This window comes from Limanda limanda, chromosome 1 (assembly GCF_963576545.1).
Source record: "Limanda limanda chromosome 1, fLimLim1.1, whole genome shotgun sequence".
In the NCBI taxonomy this organism is placed as follows: domain Eukaryota; kingdom Metazoa; phylum Chordata; class Actinopteri; order Pleuronectiformes; family Pleuronectidae; genus Limanda; species Limanda limanda.
In genome coordinates this window covers 36,892,991-36,914,851 of record NC_083636.1, presented here as the reverse complement: position 1 = coordinate 36,914,851, position 21,861 = coordinate 36,892,991, and the positions used below count along the sequence as shown (strand labels likewise).

Genomic DNA, 21,861 nt, shown 5'->3' with positions numbered 1-21,861 from the left:
ACATCCCCCTCTAGGATAAAAGGATGCACTTTTCCGTTTTGTGTCAGCAAAAAAAAAAAAAACTCCTCCCCAAGTTAATCTAAAAATTGAATTTGATGCTCCACTTTAGTCTGCTTTGAGTGATATAAATGCATGAAATGGAAACAATTTGCAGAGCTACAATCTAAAATCCCCTGCCCTCACTCACTTTTTCCCTCTGAATTACCCTTTTCCATTTAGAGGAAAATTAAGGAGAGGGTGAAAGAGTCAGTCCATTGTTCCCTTTGAGCACTTTGACTTGCAGTAACAGTCCAACAGTAACCTGACAGTCCAACAGATGGCTCCAACAGCAGTTTATTATTCTTATATATCAATTAGCATGTTAACAGAACATTTGGTATCGTGTCAGGTCCACAAAAGAACTTGCACATCAAACAACCAGATCCTCTGAATGCAAGCCAGACTGCCCTCCTCCACAAAACAAATACTAAAAAACAAATTTCCAGGCAAGATATCAGTTTACCCTGACAGAAAAAGCTAGCAAAGCCAGTATGATGAACCTGCCAAGCAGACAGAAAGACAGCCAGATCCACCTGCTAATACAGCAGAGCTGCCAAGCAGAGAAGCCCTCAGACAGACCCACCAGTGTAACATGCTGGACTTTCCAAAAACAGATGGATAGACATGCCAACCCCTCCTGTTGGTTGTTCACACACACATTGAGTTATAGAAGGAGATATAAGGCAATACCCGTATCCTTGTGAAAATCGATTTATAAGTAAGGTAGACCAGAACAATACATGAATGTGCTCATAAAAAGATTTACAGTACTAAAGACATTGTAAGCAAAAATACAAAAAAAAATCATATTATAATGTTTGCCTTTGCTTGTTTACAACATAAGATGGATGACGAGTCTCTACTTCCTGCCACTATTCCGACATTAAGCCAAAATATACCAGATACAATTGCTGCCATCTTGTTCAGCTGTGGTCGAAGTCTGTACAGTAGAGATCAGGAGATGGAGCCACGACATCGAGGTCCACACGCAACCAATTCTGAGTTAATCTAAGCTGTCAATCATGATGCATCAAATAGACAATTAAAACCAAAATGAGACTTTGACAGAAACCATCTGGTAAAAAGATTTATATATTTTACTGTACTTTAGATTAGTTCATGTCCCATAAGAGGCGAGATCTATGACCTCTTCTGCAGCGAGCCACTTTGACTTGACCTTTGGGAAAATGGTCAAGTCGTCGATCTTTATACAAAATCTATTGTTTACACTGAACCAAACAAGCCAGCGTAACGCTGATCTTGTGAGTGATTTTAAACGTATACAGATATAGCAGCAGGACGTGTCCCTTTAACACAGATATCTGCCTCTGCTGTTTGTACAGAATGGTGATGCGGAATAAAGGTGCAACATTATACTGCATTAAACAGGCTGTGAAAAGGGCTTTAGTTAGACATGATAAAGTTCAGTGCCCAAATCAGTCAGTCAGGATGAGTAATGGCCCAAATCTGGAGGCTGCAACTGCAACCACCCCCCGAATCGCAGAAGGCCCTAATTGTGCCGTCCACGTCGGAGACGTCATCCTCATACCGAGGGAGCTGCCAAAGCTGCTCTGACAGGAGCTGCGTCAAAGATGGGAATCGTGACGCATTCGTGCGACACAGGAAGTTCTGACATCACCTCCTGCTGAATGTGAGGCAGAAGCTGAGGGATTAAAAGGGACAGAGGAAAAGTTGCAGAGTAATATTTCCAGGCCATTCAGCACTTTTCAAACACTTCTGGAAAGCCAGCCTTTTACTTCAGTGTGGACAGGTAGAAGGTGTACTACAAGTATTTCCATTATTACAAACTACAAATCTTGCTAATGCATCCTGATTTTTATATTTTCTTTATTATACCAGGCATTGTAATTGTTTTATAGGCTTCATGGCTTGTGTTCATCCCAAAAATTCTGTTACAGAGCTACACCACTGTGGATGGTCATATGAAAACGCTGAGGCAGATACCTTGACTCTTAGTTTATCATTAGATTTTTCTTTTCATATTCACAGTGGGATGAGCTTACAAACAAAAAGTAATCATTTCCTTGCAAACATCTTTCACCAAAAAAAAAATCATATAAATTGCTTTGAGTCAGGGATGCTGAGAGCAGTTTATTAAAGATTGCTTGGTCCCCATTTCCAGTCATAATAAATATACGTCCGTTTTTTTTTTTATATATTAAAAAGCTGTTTTCTAACTTAAACAAAAATTCACTGTAGAAGAATATTTGAGCAACAAATGAGGTTTTGACTGGAGGTAAGAAGGTTGACAGCATTTTACAAACAATGAAGGGATTTGCCGGCCTCTAATGGAGACCAACTTCCAAGCCAGTCCAAGACTCAAATGTTTGAGGTAGACATTTCAATTCAATGTCTTAACTTCAATGACAATGCAAGATGTTTTATTTCCTTTCGCGAAGAATACAGAGGTCCAGACCATGAACAGCACCAGGTGTCAGCTCAGAGGCAGCAGACCAGACACAAGGGCTTTGACCTGGGCTAATAGAAGTCCCTATTACTTTACTAGGTTAAATTCCAGACTTTTTGTGAATGAAATTTAAGACCCACGTCAATTTTGATAGATATAAAGGAATATCAGAGTCCAAGAATTAATTACCCTTCACCGTGAGCGAAAATAAAGTAGCCACATCTAGAATAATCCATCAAACACCACTACACTTCAAGCAGAGACAGTAGGTATCCATAGTCTTTTCCACAGCCAGGGAGAGTGTACCAAGATATATTCTGACCAGGGTGTAAGCAGACTAGTTTTCAGTTACTACAATGCAGACATTACAAACTATGCATGGGTGATGGACGTAGCATGAGAGGAATGATACCTAAACATTTTTAAGAAGTTGCACATTATATTTGAACATTTTTAAGACTTTTATTGAATTGTGCTTCCTTCAAATATAAACAACTATGCAAACTTATTTAGGAAATTAAAAAAACATACAGGGAAGTTAATATCTGAATTATCTGAATGGCGGAAAACGCTGAATGAATAATCCTTTTCAAACATGACTGTGGAAACAAGAGGAGGCTGGGACAACAGTTTATTAAGTAAAGCTGATCATGTGGGTAGTTATCAAGATCTCACAGCATATAATTATGTAATAGGGGCTTTTTACTGCACGGTAAGGCCCCTTTCCACTTTTGCAGTAATTAATAGCTACAGATTTTTAATTCACAGTGACAGACAAATGCTGTGTCTATTTATTCATCGGCTCACTAAATACTATCTTTATATGGTAGTTCTGCTTCGGTGGATGACTTATGGTGGAGGGACACAGTAGAATGGATTAGGAAGGCAGCATGTGGTGGCTGGATTTGAACCAAGGGCATTGTGGTTAAGTGGCATGTGCTCAGTCAACCAAGCCACCAGGATACCCAAAGGTAATCTTATTCTGACTAGGTGCAATTTAAAGAGATTGTCCTAACGCCATCTGGTGTGTGAGTGAAATACTGATGCACTCGGCCGGGGTTTGTCCATCTACTGACCTGCCATTAAAACAGATTTAACAAAATAAAATCAATCCTTCCTAGCTTATAAAACGATGCCTGTCCAGTGTAAGGGTTCGATTTAACATAGAGGGGGATTCAGACAGAGAGCTATAAATTTACACTTAACTACTCAGGAGGGAAATAAAATCACTGTCACTCACCAGCCACTGCTCCTAACAGTGAATACATGTTGTTTCATGCATCCCAAGATGCATCATATAGAGAATCACAGCAGCTGCAGTAGCATCAAATGTATCATTGGTGTCTGTTGAGTCATAAAAAATCTGCTACATAAATCTTTTTGAAAAAGAGGGTGTGGGACAACGTTTTCGCTGATACAAATAATAACGATGTCCCTACCTTAAAGGCAGCACCCACTCTGTCCCAAAATGACTCTCCTCCCTTCACGTCACATCACAAGCTGGCATTGAAGGCGGAGGCAACACGTCCGTGTGTGCGTGTGCACGTGTACGCCGGCGTTTGCATGCCTATGTGTGCTGTCGCAATCGGCGTTTCCACTCTGCAGCTTTAACAGCTTGCCTGGTCGCAGCTGTAGCAGACTGGAGGTCTCACCCTCACAGTGAGAGCAGAAACAGCAACAGTGGCTTCACGTGACTCTCACACACTTCCCCCGGTTCCATCCTCGACTGTGTTAACGCCTTCTCTCCTGCCTCCAGTCGTGCTTTAAATACACCCCCTCCCTTATTTCTGTCTCGCTCATACGCAGACGTGTGCACGGCCTTTCGACTGGCCAGAAACGTCACACATCCAGGAAGAAGAGAGAAAAAAAGAGAAAAAAGCACACAGGCGTACGTGATAGCTTTCAATTAAACGGGCTGTGTGAGTCTGTTGAGTGATGACGTGCAAATCATATCATAGATAACATGAAAGATATCTCTCTGGATATATTCCTGAAGCAGAGCAGTGCACGTTTCAACATCCTCGTGTCTTACGCCGACAGAGATAATGATTTTCTGTTTTGCTGACAGAAGCAGGGATCAATACATCTCTCCATCTTACATCAGTAGATATAAAGCTCCTTTATCTCCCTCTAAATTTCAGTCGTTTTGCTTCTCCCTCGCATCACGACTTGTAATTTAACTTTCCTCTGGCATGAAATCAAATCCACGCCATCATGTTCCTGGACAGGCTTCGCGTACAAGCATCCCTTTGCTCTCTTCACCTTCTCTAAATCCCAGATCAGGGGACTCAAATTAAATCAGTGCGGTAGTTTTAGTGAGGTTACATCAGCAGCAGTGGCTCAGTGCATCCAGTCAGTCGCTGCTCTCCGTTAAACACTGGGACGGGGGCACAGGACGGAGGAGAGGACAGAAAGAGAGAGACACTAAGTGTGGGGAGAGCGAAGAGAGGAAAGCTCTGTTCCACTCTGTTCCCTAGCAACGCTCGCTCACTGTCTGTTCCCATCCTTACGGTAGATGCATTACTCTCACAGTGAATTGGTTTCCAGGCATGATATGAAGCCCTGTGAGACTGCTGTTCAGGAGCAGAGGGAAACTGGATTGGACAGAAATATGCAGTGACCCCTTTAAATATGCAAATAGCTGAAGGCAAAGAGTCATTTAACTATTTAAACAAGCCGTTAGCTTTGAAACACATCACGGCCGAGTCTCATTCTCAACGTGGTGGAATTGAAGGATGCTGTCCTCTCCTGGTCATATTTGCAAAAGGCTTGTGATGGCGTCATTGGTTGATTGTAAAGACACCTGGTTTTGATATTACATTTTATATCTAATTTAGTTATAAAACACAAAATTGGTGTGTTTAAATTTTTTTTAGTTATTTATTATTATTATTATTTATTTACTTATTTCAGTGTAAAATATGATCCAATTTGTTCAAATCTTTCTTAAATTTGCATGGACGTACATTCTATTTACGTATATTACTTACTACTTTACAAGTAGAATTCTATGCTTAGTTCGAGGCAACCAAACTAAATCGGGAAACAATGTTTTGGTTTTCATCAAAGCTCCCAAAAACCTGGCATCACAGGAAGAGTTAAAAACAACAGGCAGATGAACATTTGTTAGGGTCAGGTAAGGTAGCAGATGATTGAAAACAATGGATTTGTGTTTACACACAAAACTTAACCACTGTGCACAGCTGGAATGAGATTAAACAACATTCACCTGGTGATTGTCCACAAAACAAATCCAGAAGAGACTTTTCCAGCAATGAAATTCAACATAATATCATTCTCACCCGTGCTGTAGAAAATGTTTAAGTTTTTTCTAGTAATGCTAGAATTTATGTAGCTCTTATTTTTATGATTCATACAGGTTTGATGTATTTTATTAAAATAGATGCCAATAACACAATACAGGGCATTGCATGAGTCAAGTTCTGTGATATAATGGAGACAAACTGTGGTGAACAGCTCAAATCTCTAAAAAGAGTTCTCTCATGTTACGTCACAATGATGTGTAATGAAAATCAGATTAGACCGAGCAGATGTTACTTTTTTTCAAATCATAAATTTGAATCCCCAGATTCCCTCCTTGCAGCAACAGACGTCAGTTTTGTGTTAGTTTCAGGACTGTAGGAACACAAACCCATACACAGAGGACATAATTATAAATCAATAATTTTTTATGTAATTGAGGACACAGATTATTGCTCAAATGGAATATGAGGTGGTATTTACTATTAAAGGCCTTCTGCCTTAGATTAATATCTAATCGGTTATCAACAATGTATTTAAGCTTATGAATCACTGATGCAGCCAATACACAGCTTACGTTCAGCTTCTGACTCAATGTGACGCTTCATTTGACAAGCTCACTAGACTTAGCTGTAGTAGCAGTAGTAGTAACACAGGCCTGCCGTGTGTGGTACCACAGTACCTTGGCCTTGCTGTGCAGGTGATGATGGTGTACGTTTCTGGCAGCGATTATGGCCAGCTGTCTCTGGATCCACTGCAGCTCCATCTGAGACTGTCTCAGCATTTCCTCCACATTAGCACCAGACGTGTGATCCCGCATTATCACCTGCAAAACCCACACAACCAGACATTACACACACTGAGGCCACACTGCAAACTTCACACTCTCCTCACACCTCCACACACAAACTCTACACTTAATTAACAACGGACATACGCAAAAACATTTTTTTTACAATTAATACATATTCAATACACTCGGTGTTTAAACAGTAATATGCGTTTTAAAAAACTGGCAATACTTCTGAGGTTTACAACAGTTTATTTATATTTAACTTTTAACTTTGCAAAACTACTGCACTGTGCAAATACTGAGAGCATGAAAAACTTCCACAAAGTGTTGTGTGTCAGTTCCTTCAGTTGTTTGTGTACTCAAATTACAATAAAAGATTTTTCATTCAAATCTCATTCCATTGTCAAGCTTACAAATTCTAAAATGACAACAGATTTCAATATAACATGGAACTGCACTTACAAAAGAAATTAAAATGTGGCAATTGTCTGTTTACTTGTTGCTTTAAATTTTCTTTTAACTTCATTATTGTGACCGAAATCTGCCACATCTAGTTAAGTAAAATCACTTTTCCGCCCTCTATCACGTCACCTTCATGTATTGGTGGGTGCAGAGTGGGAAGTTTAATAAGTTCATATATGTGCCCGTGTGTGTTTGCGTGTGATCGCAGAGAGGGCGAGTGAGCTCCACTCAGTTACATAAGAGAGGATTACTGTGTCACAACAAAATAATGACAGGGGATGGAAGCGTGGAAAAAACATCAGCTTTTATCAGTCCTCAAATCCCCCCCCACCCCCATCTATGTTGACCTGTTTGTACCTTTGTGCAAACACACTCACACACACACAGGATACCCAGATTCGCAGTAACTATGCACAAGTTACACACACGGTTAAGAAGGTTAATGCTGCTTGTACTTCAGGAGATTTGACTCATCCGACTCCACCGCTGCATTATAATAAAAACTCAACAGCTGATTCCAGTCATGTGTTTTCTCTTTAATACTCATGCAGTCGTTTTAAAATAAACAGAAAAAGGTCATATTAAAAAAATATTAATTTAAATGTAAACTTAGCTGATATTTGCAGCAACAAAATATCAATAATTAATGGACAAAAGGAATAAGAGTGATTTGCTTTGTCCTCGTTAGTATCAGAATACAAATTTGAAATTAATCATCTTTCGTGTCCTTCCTCTCTTTGAGCCTCAGCCAAATGCTCAGGCAGCTTCTCTGTGCTGACTCACCTTGGACAGCTTCTATTTCCTCGCAGGGGACTGTGGAGGAGGGAGACAGACACAACAACAAAACTCGGGGAGTCCTGTGGATTTATGCAGAAATGTCCCATCCTGCCAAGACCTCCTTGAACCTGCAGAGCGGCCAGAGCTCCCTCTCTCTGCCTCGCTCACAGATTTATCAAAGTGAGCGGAGAGAGCCGTGCCTACGTCATTATCCAGGCCTGCATGGGTTCTCTCATTTGCCATCTACCTATTAATTAATCTATCAATCCATTACTGTGATTAATTTCCCAATATGGCTGCTTTGTTTTGGTTTGTCATCTCCCTCTGAAGACATCAGCAGAGTACTGCTGTGACCCCTGCGTAGTCGACTCAGCTTGACTCTGAGCAAACGTCTCTTTATTGTTGAACTATTTGCAATTGAGCTCTAATTAGTCGTAGCTAATTAAAGAGCGATATCATTTTACATGGCACATAGGGACAAGTGGAGTCCACTAATGGCATCATTATTTTTAAACAAATTATAAAATGTTCCCTTGCACTGAATGATATACTCAGTGGCAGATGTGAGTGGTTTTGGATCCCTGAACCAAACTCCATTTGGAGTATGATTCATGATGTGAGGGAAATCTTGCCCTCGTCCCATCTTTGTTCAAGAGCGTGGTTTGAGAGCAGGATGTACCGATATCACGTTTCTGAGAAATCTGAGAGAAAGATGTTTCACAAGCACAGAGAAGCAGAGCGATCGTGAGGAGAAGAGCTGGAGCTGGAGCACAAGAAGTCTCTCCAAGCAACAAAACATCTGAGTGAAAGCCCATAGGGTGAGCACAAGCAGAGCAAAGCTACTCACAAGCATTTGAGTGAACGCTGTGGACGTCAGCAATTACATGAAGAGGAGCACAGAACAAGTGAAATATAAGACCTAAAGTAACAAAATTGACCTAAAACATAAATATTACAATAACACATCGTGGACAAGTTTCAGCAAGTTTACAGAAAACTTTGAAAAACTGCAGTTTTGCAGGGAGGAGGTATATCTAAAGATGTAATGGTTGGAGTATCTTGTCATGCGAAAGAATTAAAGATGATTACCTGTCTAATGAGGTTTGTCAGCTCCTCTCCTCATCACAGTGATGCTCTGTCCCGCAGCATCCTCACCTTCACAGTTTTGGCAGAGTCTGGTGCCATGTCTCCATCTGTGGTCCTAAAAATAACCCTACAACAATATTAAAAAAAGAAAATAGACTATAACTCGTAATGTTTACAAACAGCTGATCTGAGCTGCAGACTCTCTGGCTTCCATGGCTTCAAATGTGCGTCGCTCCTCGTCGGTCTGGATATAAACTGAACAGCTTCTCTCCCTGCTATGACTTTGCTCTTTTTTTACAAAGCCGTGATTCAGATTTATTTCCTCCTGCTCTCACGGGGCTGCCTGCTGTGGAGCCATATGGTCATTTAGCGAGAGGAGGGAATGTGAACTGCACAAGAGGGGACGGGAAATAACAAAAAGAGCGTTTGAGCCTCAGAGCCTCTCACCTGAGATCATGGTGGCAAGAGAGAAGTGGTGTCAGGACAGTGATGATGACGATTCTCCATGAGTTCTTCTAACTCTGATACATTCAGATAATCTATCGTCCATTGCTAGTTAATTTAAACTTTGTCACTTTGTTTTGTGGCGAAACTAAAACTTAAAGTGGCGTCACAAAGAAGCAGCACAGGTGTTTCCACTTTGTCCAATTAGCTCCTCTGAGAAGTGCGCATGCGCAAAAGGTCTCCTGACTTCCTGATTCGTATGTTGCACTCGTGGTGGGAGGAGCTAATATGATTTGATATGCATACTCTACAATATATGTTCATTTCAAATTAGATTAGCCTTTATTATTTTATATACATGATTATTTATCTATTTTAATCATTTAATATAAATAGCCTACACTATAAATTCGCTTCCAATCAGATTATCTTAAATTTTATATAAATACACTACATATTCATTTCAAATCATATTTCTTGTAAACTTTCTACACAGAAGTCAAACCTTACCCTTAATCTCATCAAATGTGTATGAATTTGAGTTTAGCTGGACTTTTTTTTTTTTATCTTAACAGGCTGCTGCTGCTGTTGCCTAGGCATTGTGACTGGCAGGGAATGTGTCATGAATGTGTCACAAAACAATAAACCAGAAAGACACACTGTAGAGCCAGAGCGTTGAATAGGCTTCAATCTGCTCATTATGGACTGTGCAATTCATTTATGACAACAATGAGCTTTGAAAAATGTTTTTATTCATGAAAAACAGTCAAACATTTAGGACATTAGGGGTCATGAAGAAAAACTCCAGATCAGAGACAATTCAGTTTGTCTTCTCACCGGTCGTTGCTCTAAAAAGGGCATTCATGATTTATGATTTCTGAAGGAGAGTGTGTCCAGATTTACAGTTGAGTCTAAACTGTGATACTACATTGTAAATATAAGCTCTTTAATTCAGACAGAAGTGCTGCCCTAACACATCTCCTCCCCCTTGTAGTAACTGTGAGGCAGTCTCAAACTCCAGTGGGACAGTCTTGGTCTGGGTCTGCTTCAGGTCTCTCTCCATCAGCTGCAGATGAGAACACAAGACATTATTCTAGCTACTCAGATGACAAACTTAAGATTAATATTCACATCAATAGATGAGTGAACTTCCATTTTGTTTGTATGTACTCAGAGAGACTATTGTGCAACTGTTAACAAGACAGTTCAACTACAGAAACAAACGTTGAAGTGTCACATCACCTCAAACGTTGTCAACTCCAGCACATCGGTGATGTCCTCCTCTTTTGCTGAAAGGGGCGTGTTGATCATCAAGGCAGCTTTGGCCACGTCAGGATGGTAATGCTGCTGCAAAGTCTGTAGAAAAGCAGAGAGGAAAAATGAAAACTTCTGTAAACCAGACTATGACTTAGAAAAACTGTGGCCAGTAACAAGCAAGTTGCAGTGAGTGTCATGGATGATTAATGAGTGAATCCTAAAGCACCACATACACACCTTAATTTCCCACAAGCTGCTCTCTAAGGCACAGCTCTGAGCAGGGTCCTCTTCATCCATTAGATATGGGTCCTCCGGAGTTTCTGTCATTATGAATAGAAAGATACATATATCCTAAAATGCTTCTTGGTTCATAGAAGAAGATTGGACAGTACATTAAAGTTAGAATTTAACAAATACATTGAGCGACTAAAAACATCTAAACCCAACAGTTTAATAGACAGATAAAATCCAAATCACAAAGTGAGAGGCTGACACCCACCATCCTCTGTGTTGGGCTTGTGAATCAGGACTCTGCAAGACGGGTGGCGACGGATCAGGTTGTAGATGAAGGGCAGCACGATGAGGAGGGCTGCAGGTGGTGCAGTGAGAGCCAAACGGGCCAGGCGCTTGGCAAAGGCTGCCACTAGATACACTGGTAAGTGACTGCAGGCAAGTACACACACTCACACAAGTTAATACTGTACAGGTGCTTGGTGAATTTTTAAAAATCTCCCTTGGCAAGCATACAGATGCAAACAACTTTAACAACACAGACCGAGTGAGTGATCTTACCTGGAGCTAAGGAAGAGGTTGATTAGGTAGAAAAACCGTGCTCTGTACTTCACGTGGAAGATTGAGGGCTCAAGCAGATTATACAACTTCTTGTAGAAATCAGGATAATCCCTAAAAAAAAAAAAAAACATTTAGTGTTTATGTAAAAACATGTTGGTCTTTATGGTCAGATTTGCATCTTAGTATTATTGTAGTTTATTAATTTGGCATAGTACTCACAGGTTGTGTTGATGAATGAGGACGAAAAGGCCATTGAGGGCCAACAGGCTGATGGCTCCACCTTCAATGGAGATATAAAAATATGTCATTATATCTTAATATTACATCCTGTTGACCAGGTGTGATAAATGCCTTTAGTAGTACTCATTGTCTTTACTACTCCACGTGCACAACTTACCGACGTCATAGGCAGCAGTCAAGAAGTCAATCATCAGCGTGGGTTTACTCATGTGGGGCAAGATGGAGTCATGAAGAATCACCAAAATGTTTTTATACATGCTGCTCGGCAACTGCAAATCAGAAATTTTTAAATTAACAAACAGCATTATAGGTGTGTACAAAGAACAAAAAAATTAAAACTGTGCAGTTTAGATATTTACCTTGTACTTGAGAAAGCCGAGCCACATCCTCTCAAACACACGCTTCTGCTCCTGTTGAGAAATATTTAAAATTGTATTCAGTGACATTTACATCACAAACAGAAACGTGCAGGTCAGATTTTAAAGATGGACTTACAGTGAGTTTGGCAGCTTTCCAGTCTTCATGCTTAGCTGAAAGCAAATAATAATAACAATAATTAAATCACTAGAATAACTTTCTTTTTAAACAAGGACATTAATACAAAGTGAAAACAGTTGCTGACCTTCCTGTTTGACCATAAAGTTGGTGAGCTCCGACTCCTGGCTCGGAATGCTGATGTTGGACATGAGGGTGAACGCATTGTTCTGGAACACGGGCATCAAGGCCTTACAGGAACAAGACAAGTAATGTTAACTCGGCATATTCGATGTGATGACAATAAACAAGCGTGCAGAGTTCTCCTACCCCTTTGTTTTTGTCCATGACTTTCCCCACACAGTCACGAATGGAGCTCATGGCGTAATAACGTACGTCCTCCATCTCAATGAATTCCTGAAAACTGGAGATCAGCAGGGAGTTGTCTGCAGTTTTGGACAGCAGTCTGTCAATCACTGTCTGAACCATGAAAGAAAACCAAAATGTCAGAAGACGCCTGTGACAACGGTCAAAAACAATATTGAAAACACAAATGTACTAATAAATAAATCATAATCAAGATATAAGATATAATTGTTCATGTCTTGGGGGTTGTTTGACATATTATCCAACCTGGATGAGTTCTCTCGGGAAGGTGTAATGTTCACTCCAGTCCAAGTCCTCCAGAGGATGTTGTCCTTCTCCTGCAGCGAACTTCATCAGGCAGCACAGAGCGGTCTCCTAAAAATAACCATTTTATGCAGCATTAGAAATTAATTGGTTACAAGACTTGACTTTTGGGTCATGGCAATAAAGAGATTAAAAGCCAAGAATCTAATCTATACTATAACAATACTTTGGTGGAATTCAAGCACTAATAATAAACCAACTTGAAGTGAATAATTTATATATTTTTTCATTTGAAAAAGATGGTGATGACTCAAGAAGATACATAAATCACCAGGAAGTTGGCATAAAAAGTAGTAGTTACTGCATTTTGCATTAAATTACTCGTGTGTACTACCAGGGATGGGCAATAAAACCAAATCAATACCTATCACAATATAACAATCACATTGCTTCTACTTCCTGTGAGGGAAGGTTAGTTATCCTGTGCATCTTCCTTCTGTTATCAGTCAACTCACCTTGACGCTGTGAGCTTCGTGGCTGAGATGTTCCAGCAGGATCTCCACACAACTGTTGTATCGGTGTCTCATGAAGATGCGGTACTTCTCCTCGGGACTATACCCTCCTGGGAAAAGACAAGAAAACAGGAATGAGCATGTGATATGGAAGAATTAAATATGAAATATGATAAGATAAGACTTTATTGATCCAGACACGAGGGGAATTCAGTTGTTACAGCAACAGGCAGGTCAGAATACACTTTTTAATGCTGTGGTTTGAATAGAAATGTTCTAAAGTCCTTGTCTCCGTGGTGGACCACAACCGAGGTGGCAGCTGATGATGGATCCTAATTGGCGGCAGTGGACAATGACTGTGGACTATAGTGAAATCCGATCTTGATTGTGGATCATGATCCTGCTGGCTGCTGACCATAGACTATGATTGCAGCAGGACTGCGGACATATAGTATTGAAGTTATCCTTCAAAATGTTAACCCTCATCATTGCTGCTAAAACCTTTATCTGGATGATGTTCTCCTTTACACTTGACATCTATTGCACTTCTGTCTGTCCTGGAAGAGGGATCCCTCACATGTGTCTCTCTGAGGTTTCTACATATTTTTACCCTGTTAAAAAGGGTTTTTAGTAGTTTTTCCTTACTCTTGCTGAGGGTTAAGGACAGAGGATGTCATACCATGTTAAAGCCCTATGAGACAAATTGTGATTTGTGAATATGGGCTATACAAATAAAATTTGATTGATTGATTGATTGTCTGATGTCCAGAAAGGCCAAACCCAGAGGAGTAGACAAGTTTATGTGTTGTTTTATAAACTCATGTCTTCAGCTACAGTTGCAGGTGATATCCCAGCAGTCTCATGAACTGTGGGTGCAGCAGTGTTGCTCTAATGTATCTAGAGATTGTGGCTCATAACCAGGAACACCCAGGTCAGACTCACCGCTCAGCGCCTCCTCTTCCCCGGGCAGCTTCCCCATGAACAGGTCCTTCCTCTCCAGCAAGCTGCAGAACAGTTTACTGCAGGAACCCACAGCACTGATGACATCCTTCTCTTTCTCTGACTGCGAACACAGAAGAACTCAAAGTTACCTCGGGAGCTAAAAGCTGCTGTGACGTTACCCAGCGTGTTCAGCTGTGATCCTCCGACAGACAAGTTTATTTACCTGAAGAAACTCCAGAAGGTCGAAAACATCGTTCGCATGTTTCCTGCTCTCCAGGATCTGCTCCACTTTGCCGTCCAGCTGGATTTTAGCAGTTTTTACACGTTGTTCTGTTGATTTTAAGGAACTCACGTTGCGCTTTCTGGTCGGCGCCATGTTACTCGCCGATGCTGCGTTCACGTCACAGTTCAAGAATAGGAAACAACCCATCAATACAACGTGGAGAGTAACTGGCACGCAATTTATACGTGTTGTGTTTTAATTCAAACTCGTAGTTTAAAACATTTCATCATGTTTTACATAAATGCTTGATGGTTTTAAATTGCCACACTCTATATATACTAGGGTAGTATCGGCGATCGATGGGAACCGTAATTTACTACACTTTGTCAGGTTTTGAATGCGACATTAGTGCAAACCATATATTTGCTGTATCGCCTCCTAGTGACTGGAGGGCGAAGGTTCAGCTCATGTCACAACCTCCGCATCTCTGTGATGAATTTGGGGCACAGCTCTGTTCTGTAGCATCATTTATCTGAAGTCTTCATTGAGTTCCATCAACACAATTACTTTGAAAACATAAAATAACTTTTAAAGTTAACATACTATGGACAGATTATGAGATAATGAGTGTTTATTGACCTTTTATTGACCCTAGTCCTGTGACCTCTTGAGCCTGTTCAAGGTAAATGTTCAGTTGATTCTGTCTCTTCACTTGAAATTGTAAAAGACATTAAATCTTCTCATTCATTGATACAAACGCGTGTGGTTTTTTGTATGTTTCCTGACCATTACTGACACATACAATTAAAAAAATTAAAGCTGAGCTGACAATACAACTTAAAAGAAAATGGTCATGAAAAAATTCTTGCTAGATTATTCATTTGATTAAATGTTTGGTATCTGACAAGAAAAAAATACAGAAGTGGCCCATGTGCCTACTATCACACCACATCGATCAAAGCCCTTCCTGTTGTTTAATGAAAATGCTTTGCAGGGGCCATCACTGAACAAATTATACAGGCATTCGCATTGGTTTGACAATGACATTATCAATGAAGAACAATCACTTGAATAAAGAACAGAGAGTCTCATTATCAGGTTTTTATATGTTTAATAACATTTGTAAAAGATAGATTTAAACCCACTAAAAAAACATCAGTCTTGGAAGATGGAAATTTCGACCAAAATAAGGCTAAAGTTCAGCAAACGAAAAAATTATATTTTCATGACTCTTTCAGCAGACGTGACCTAATCTGTGTCATTTCCTTCATCTGCATTGTCCTGAGGAAAAAGAGGAAACCATCAATTTGAATACATTTGAAAAAAATACATAATTTTATATCAAACATGAGTGTTTTTAGGCAAGCTGTTTCTTTGATACCTGTTTCTGGTCCTTAGCGTCTTGAGCACCACTCGCCGTCCCTTCAAAGTCGTGGATAGGGAGTGTGGCCATCCAGCTGACCATGGAGCCCTCCTGGCCCTCCGTCTCAACAATGGTGGGGTAGATGTGAGCCTCCTTGAAAGCCTTGATTAGCTCCTCCTCGCCGTCCCACTCTAAGCACTCGTGCAGCCCGTCCCCTCCGAAGCGCTTGTTGTAGCGGTCAAAGTGAACCTTCTCTAGCACCAGCCCCAGTCCTGGAGCTTTGGGCACATCCACCTTCCCCTGTCCCCAGCTCCGCTCTATCACCTCCTCATTCGCGTAGCCTTTTATTATCGCAATCACCAGGCCAATCATCTTGCGGATTTGGTGCATCATGAAGCTCTGGCCTCGCACGGTGATCTCTGCGAACTCCGAGTCGCTGCGGATGAACGGCTCCCCGCAGGTCATCTCGGTGATGTAGCGGCGAGCGCTGGGGTCGCTAGGAGCCTTCTGGGAGGTGAAGTTGTGGAAGTTGTGGGTTCCTTTGTACAGAGCGAACAGACGGTTCACTGTCTGAATTATCCCTGGCTCGAGGCGAAAGGCTGCTGGGTTCCCTGTGTCCAAGTCTTTTGGGGCAAAGGCCACAGTTGGAAGCATGTAGGAGTAAGTGCGACCATCACAGTTGTTTTTGGAATTGAAACCCTGGGTCACCCGTTTAAGACCTGTGGAGGCAATTGTAAAAAACACAAAATGTCAATGCCAACAGCCAACAGCCAAACTCAAACCAAGTGAAGTGGATTTTGAGTAACACCTTGACTTAATTTCACTCACAGATTATGTCCTTCAGCATTTATAATGTCGACATTTTACCATTATATTCATAACATGAAATTCAGCAACCACGAAGAAATAAGTGAACCGATATCTCACCTAGAACTCTAATCTGCTTTGCCAGATTCTCGTTGATTTTCTCCATGACGTCGTCCATCAGCCGCAGCTTTAGCGACACGACTTGGCCGGCAGCAGACACACCCTGAGCCGGTTCAAAGAGATAAACACCAACAGCCTTTGTCAAGATGATGAAACAGTACTGGTGATGTATGCAGATATGCTTTTTTAAACCAGTTTATTTAACATTTAATGGTTAGTCTCATTACAGCATACTTGAAGATGACAAATGGTCAGTGAGGCAGCATGATTCAGATCACAGCTGAAAACATGCTGCACAAAATCCATGGCAAAAATGAATAAATACAAATAAAAAGGTGTTCAATTCAATTCAATGGACTTGCAAAGACACGTTTGACAGAAAAAATGTACAAGTTCTGTAGATAATTAATAAACCCTCACCTTATCTGTTCTGGCACATCTTTGGAAAGACATCTTCTTCATGTCATCACCGTGGTTTTCAGGAATGCAGCCAGATTTAACAAGAGCAGTGACCAGATCGCCCTCGATGGTCTTGAACTCAGCGGTTCCAGGATTCCTCTGAAACACAGAATTCCTGACGTTTAGCCACACGTAAGGAAATAAAGCTCGTATAAATAACAGCGAGAGCCCCAGTGTGTACCTGCATGCCATAGTAGCCCTTTCCCGAGTAGGCCAAGAGAAGCACCACTTTCTTTTTAGGATATTTCTTCTCATCGTCAGCCTGCTCCCCTTCTGTTTTCAATCTCTTTGCAGCCTGTAGCCTCTCAGACGAGTCTCCATTTGCCTCGTTGGCTCTTTTCAGCAGCTTGGCTGTGTTTTCGTCTTTTGGTGATTCAGTCATCGTGCAACAGAGATTATAAAAACCACCTGTAGAGAGAACAGCTCTCTGTCACATGGACGTACAGACAAAGCACCAAGGTCTGCGAAGACTTTGTGCCCCAAATCGACCTGACACATGTAAAGAGAGACTGGAGATGATTCTTGAAATGGTTTCTTGTGAACTCACCTCTTGTCTGTATCGTTTGTGAGTGTTTAACTAAGGCACTGACCGCGGGTCGGACTGTAAACATGTCACGTTGTCAAGCCATCATCGGGAAACCTGCTGCCACACGATGAGAGCTGGAGTTTCAGATGAAGCGAGCGAAGAAGAGCAGGAGATTCACGCTGGATTAATTTGCGTACGTAAAGTCAGTCTTTACACTTCAAGTCTAGGGACCGTATTTATAAATATTCACGAATAACGCGTTGTACACAGTGGTGGATACACATGGTCGCTACAGGGATGTGTTAACTTTGACCCCGCGTGCAGATATCGCGATACTTCCTGCTCTCGTTTCCGCTTGCGTCACCGTAGAACCGTTTTTTAAAGAGACATGGGGCAATTTTTTATTTCATTTTTTTTCCCGATTTAAAATGACCTTTTCACAACTATAACACCAGAGGGGAATCATTTAAACCTTTCAGAATCTATTTTGTTATATTTCGTAAATAGTGAGAGCTGGAGAGCAGTAAATTAACAGGACTTATGCTATGAAAGTCATTCCACTAGTTGATAATAATGTTCTTTTTATGTTTCTATATTTAAGAGGAATTTAGAGGTTACGAAAAACAATAGGCTCAACTAAAGTCAGCCAAAAACAATTTACAGATCATTTATAAAAAATGTTACAATGTAATAAAGTTTTTGTCCATGTGAGTGCAGCAAAATCACAAAAACAGAATCGTGCAGTTGCTTTGGATGATAAGGTTTCAAATGCAAAGTTATCTAAATGTGGATGATCTCTGTTCTGACCGCATAGCTTTATTTTTAGAGGGAAATTTACTACTAAGACTTTTGCTGATGGATTTCAAGAACAACAACTAGTTTCAGGTTCAAACATCGGCTAAGCTTTAACTAATATCTATAATCTAGGCTTCAGTTCACACTGTTATAATCTCCTATCCAATCCAGAGGTTGTTGTCACCTTTGATCAAATCATCATATTGTAGACTTCACCTGAACCCTTCTTACGAGTTAATCAGGCAACCGGAACTGTAAATAAAGAAGCATGTTATTAAAATGTTAAAAAAAACAAAAAAACATGATGCAGAGCACATGCCTTTCACCACCATTTTAGACCATATAAAGATGTCTCACTGTGTCAGCCGTCATTGCAACATATCATTATGTGACTCATGTAACTGTCATGCATGAGGGTAAACTCTGCAGTCAAATCAGGAAGGTGTTGTCGCAGAGGTGTTTACGTCTTCTTCAAGGTCACCGCAACATGAAGGACGACTGGTTGCCAACAGGCTAAATCTTTAACCTTCTCATCCTGGGATGGCTTCACAGTGTGCTCCAGGGTTTTTTTTTTGTATTCACAGCACCTTATAAGGGGATCAACCAGTTTTCTGCTGGAAACCCAGAGCCAAACATAGGCTTGTTATGGGAAAAGTCTTCTGGTTGCCACAATCCTTTATATCACAGAAGGGCATATCCCCTATTTTTCTAATCAATGTTGATCTTATAAGATGATGGTGATTCTGAATGAGAAACTAACTCTACTTTGATGGTAGCAAATAGGGACATGGCTAAGTGTTAGATAAAAGCTATTAATGTTTTTCAGTTTGCACGTGAATATTATATTATTCCCTTCAGATGTCCTGAAACAGTCCCCAAGGAAAAGGGGGAAGTCCTGTAGCTTGGTGAATAGAAAACTACTATTTTCATTTTCGGAAATAAACAATTATTTACATATTTGTGATGATCAAGACATCCTTTTAATGATATGAAAACTGGGGTCTTTTGTGAACAGGCAGAAATCCCTGCCCTGGAGTCAAAGATAAACACAGCCAGCATTGTGATCAAGCTCTCTGTCGTCTCCTCTTTAAGTCCGACAGAAAAAAATGAAGGCTGAGCATCTGACTGCAGTCTCTAAAGAGAGTGATGCGGCCGCCTAAGGAGCTATTAAGCTTTTCTAAAACTGAGTTATACCTTCCTGCAAAGCTCACACTCAGCTTGTATACTCCCACATCGAGCTGGCTGCTGCAGTCTGAGCTCACAAAAACTCAGGGACAGGAGAAGCTTGGTCAGATTGGACAGAACATCGCTGCTTGTGTTTCCTGCCTCCACATATAACAGAGAAAATAATTAATTAAAAGCCGTCCTCATTGATACAGAAGATGATACCCTGCTGGCGGAGTTATACAACAGAAAAACCCTACATGCTGTACAAGTCAATGGAACTTTTCTGAGAAAATAATGTATGAAATATGCAGCATATGAATTATACTGCAAAGAGAGAATATCCCTGCCTTTGCATCCATTTCACTCTTAAACGGCGCAGTTCTACAGAATGAATCAGCATGAATCAGTCCCTCTATTTTGGTGGAAGTCAGAACCCGAGCAATAGAAACTTTTTATTTTCATCGACAGGAAAATGTCCCATAGATATTTTCAGATTGCTATAATTTGGATCATGTGCTTCTAAAAATGCATTTGCAGGACTGAACACTCAGGATTCGACGGTCACACTAGTGTGATCCAGTCACATGATGTGTCATGTGAGTTTTCAGGTCAAATATGTTTGTATACTACAGTCAAAAAATAGTCGTCTCCTGAAAATCTAAATCGTCAAGAACAGAATGGGACTCTCAAAGGTTGAAATTTAACATTATTAGAACTAACATCTAAGTTCATATTTGTAGGGTGCAGGAAGAAAAACGACTTCCTAATTATGAACGTTTTGTTTTAATGACGAGATGCCTATTAAAATTCAGTATAACAACTGATATTACAGAAGTTTAAGGAAAAATTTGGACCTTAGATCCTTGTGAAATACATATATAGTTATAGTGTAGTCAGTGTATTAAAGTAATACTTGCTGTACAACCTGCTATATGCTGGCTCTCATTCACTGCACTTTTCTATTCTAATTTTAAGCCATTCTGCGTAGTTGTAGGCGAAAATTTCCTTGTCAATGAACAGGACTGTGGCAGCACACATTAGTCACAGTGTCTGAAAATAGCTTGTCGTTCAGATAGACAGCAGATAGTGTGGGCAGCAACTCATCTCACACGGATGATATCTCACTGTCTGGGGACTTTCATTTGAATTGTTTAAAAGATTATTTTTGCTCCCTAGATTACAATCATTCTCTCATTTCATATTTTCTTGAAACTATAGTGATATCGTGCTGCATAAAGGATGGAGGAAAAGCCAAGAGTACCGATGATAAGGCTGACTGTGTTATATCACAGGTTGCTCTGTCAGTCCAACAGAGACTGGTGTTTTACAAAGACAGTTCCGATAACATTGACAAAGACAAAAAAGAGATGGGTACAAGGCCTTTGGCTGAAAGTGGGGGGAGTTTGGGATTAATTAACATCTTACATCAAACAATGAAAAAATAAGAAGCTCATGAAGTTTTTGCCTTGGTTATACAGTTTTATTATGGTGAATTATAGTAATTTAAGCATATTCCTTCTTCTGTTACTGAGCATAGGGGCTGAATGTGTAATAATGGAAGATTCAGATCCTTTACTTGAGTAAAACTACAAATACACAATGTAAAAATACTCCATAACGATACAGTCCTACTTAAGTAGCAAAATGTAGCTAACATATAGTAACAGAAATGGTTTGGACCCTCTGGAAGGAGGAATTATTATATATGACATGATTAGATGAACAATTGGCTAAAGAAGCAGCATTCACTGTTGTAACCGCTGGAGACTGAACTTCTTTATACAGCGACACCAGATACGTCTGAGGGGTCGTTCAATGTCAGTGGACAAAAGAAAAACAATATCCTGTTTTTAGACAGTGTGTAATCTTGTCATACATTGATTTACTTTATTGTGTGTGTCTGTGTTATTCTATAATGCTTTTGATACACATTTCAGAGAAAACGATTGTATTTTCTACTTCACTACATATATTTGACAGCCTTACTTAAAAGTTATTTTAGATACTGGATAAAGCACCCTACATTTGGAATGAGGTCCAAAAATCTTTAAAGTTGTGCTCATTTGTTTCATTGACGGAGTTCTCGAGTCTGGTCTCAAGTACAGCTGACTTCTCCTGCAGTGACTGTAACTGCTAGTTGACTTGGCCATAGTATTTTATTGACGAATTGTTTTATACCTTGTATTACTGTGTATATATATATATATATATGCATATTTATTTCATTCCTATTTATTCAATGTTTTTAATGTATTTTAATGTAT

At 40.2% G+C, this 21,861-nt stretch overlaps 3 protein-coding genes across 3 annotated transcripts in view; all 3 read right to left on the bottom strand.

The window, feature by feature from the left end:
- rimbp2a (RIMS binding protein 2a) overlaps nt 1-6,548 on the bottom strand; it is a 56,353-nt gene extending 49,805 nt beyond the window's left edge. The window contains exon 1 of the mRNA XM_061077962.1: nt 6,411-6,548. Coding sequence (XP_060933945.1) covers nt 6,411-6,548 — 138 coding nt within the window. The remainder of the gene's footprint in view (nt 1-6,410) is intronic.
- Nucleotides 6,549-10,052: 3,504 nt separating this feature from the next.
- On the bottom strand, nt 10,053-14,516 carry noc4l (nucleolar complex associated 4 homolog). Its single transcript, XM_061074617.1, has 15 exons — nt 14,361-14,516; nt 14,138-14,258; nt 13,199-13,305; nt 12,687-12,794; nt 12,384-12,533; nt 12,202-12,304; nt 12,075-12,109; nt 11,939-11,989; nt 11,737-11,848; nt 11,559-11,619; nt 11,340-11,450; nt 11,047-11,210; nt 10,785-10,867; nt 10,533-10,646; nt 10,053-10,356 (listed from the first exon to the last, which is right to left on the bottom strand). Exons 1-15 carry the CDS (start codon nt 14,511-14,513, stop codon nt 10,237-10,239), a joined length of 1,593 nt encoding a protein of 530 aa, XP_060930600.1. The 5' UTR covers nt 14,514-14,516; the 3' UTR covers nt 10,053-10,236.
- A 972-nt stretch (nt 14,517-15,488) lies between these two features.
- Nucleotides 15,489-17,936, bottom strand: pus1 (pseudouridine synthase 1). The gene is made up of 6 exons (XM_061073862.1): nt 17,657-17,936; nt 17,291-17,517; nt 17,071-17,208; nt 16,651-16,753; nt 15,742-16,442; nt 15,489-15,641 (listed from the first exon to the last, which is right to left on the bottom strand). Exons 1-6 carry the CDS (start codon nt 17,718-17,720, stop codon nt 15,609-15,611), a joined length of 1,266 nt encoding a protein of 421 aa, XP_060929845.1. The 5' UTR covers nt 17,721-17,936; the 3' UTR covers nt 15,489-15,608.
- Nucleotides 17,937-21,861: the final 3,925 nt, after the last annotated feature.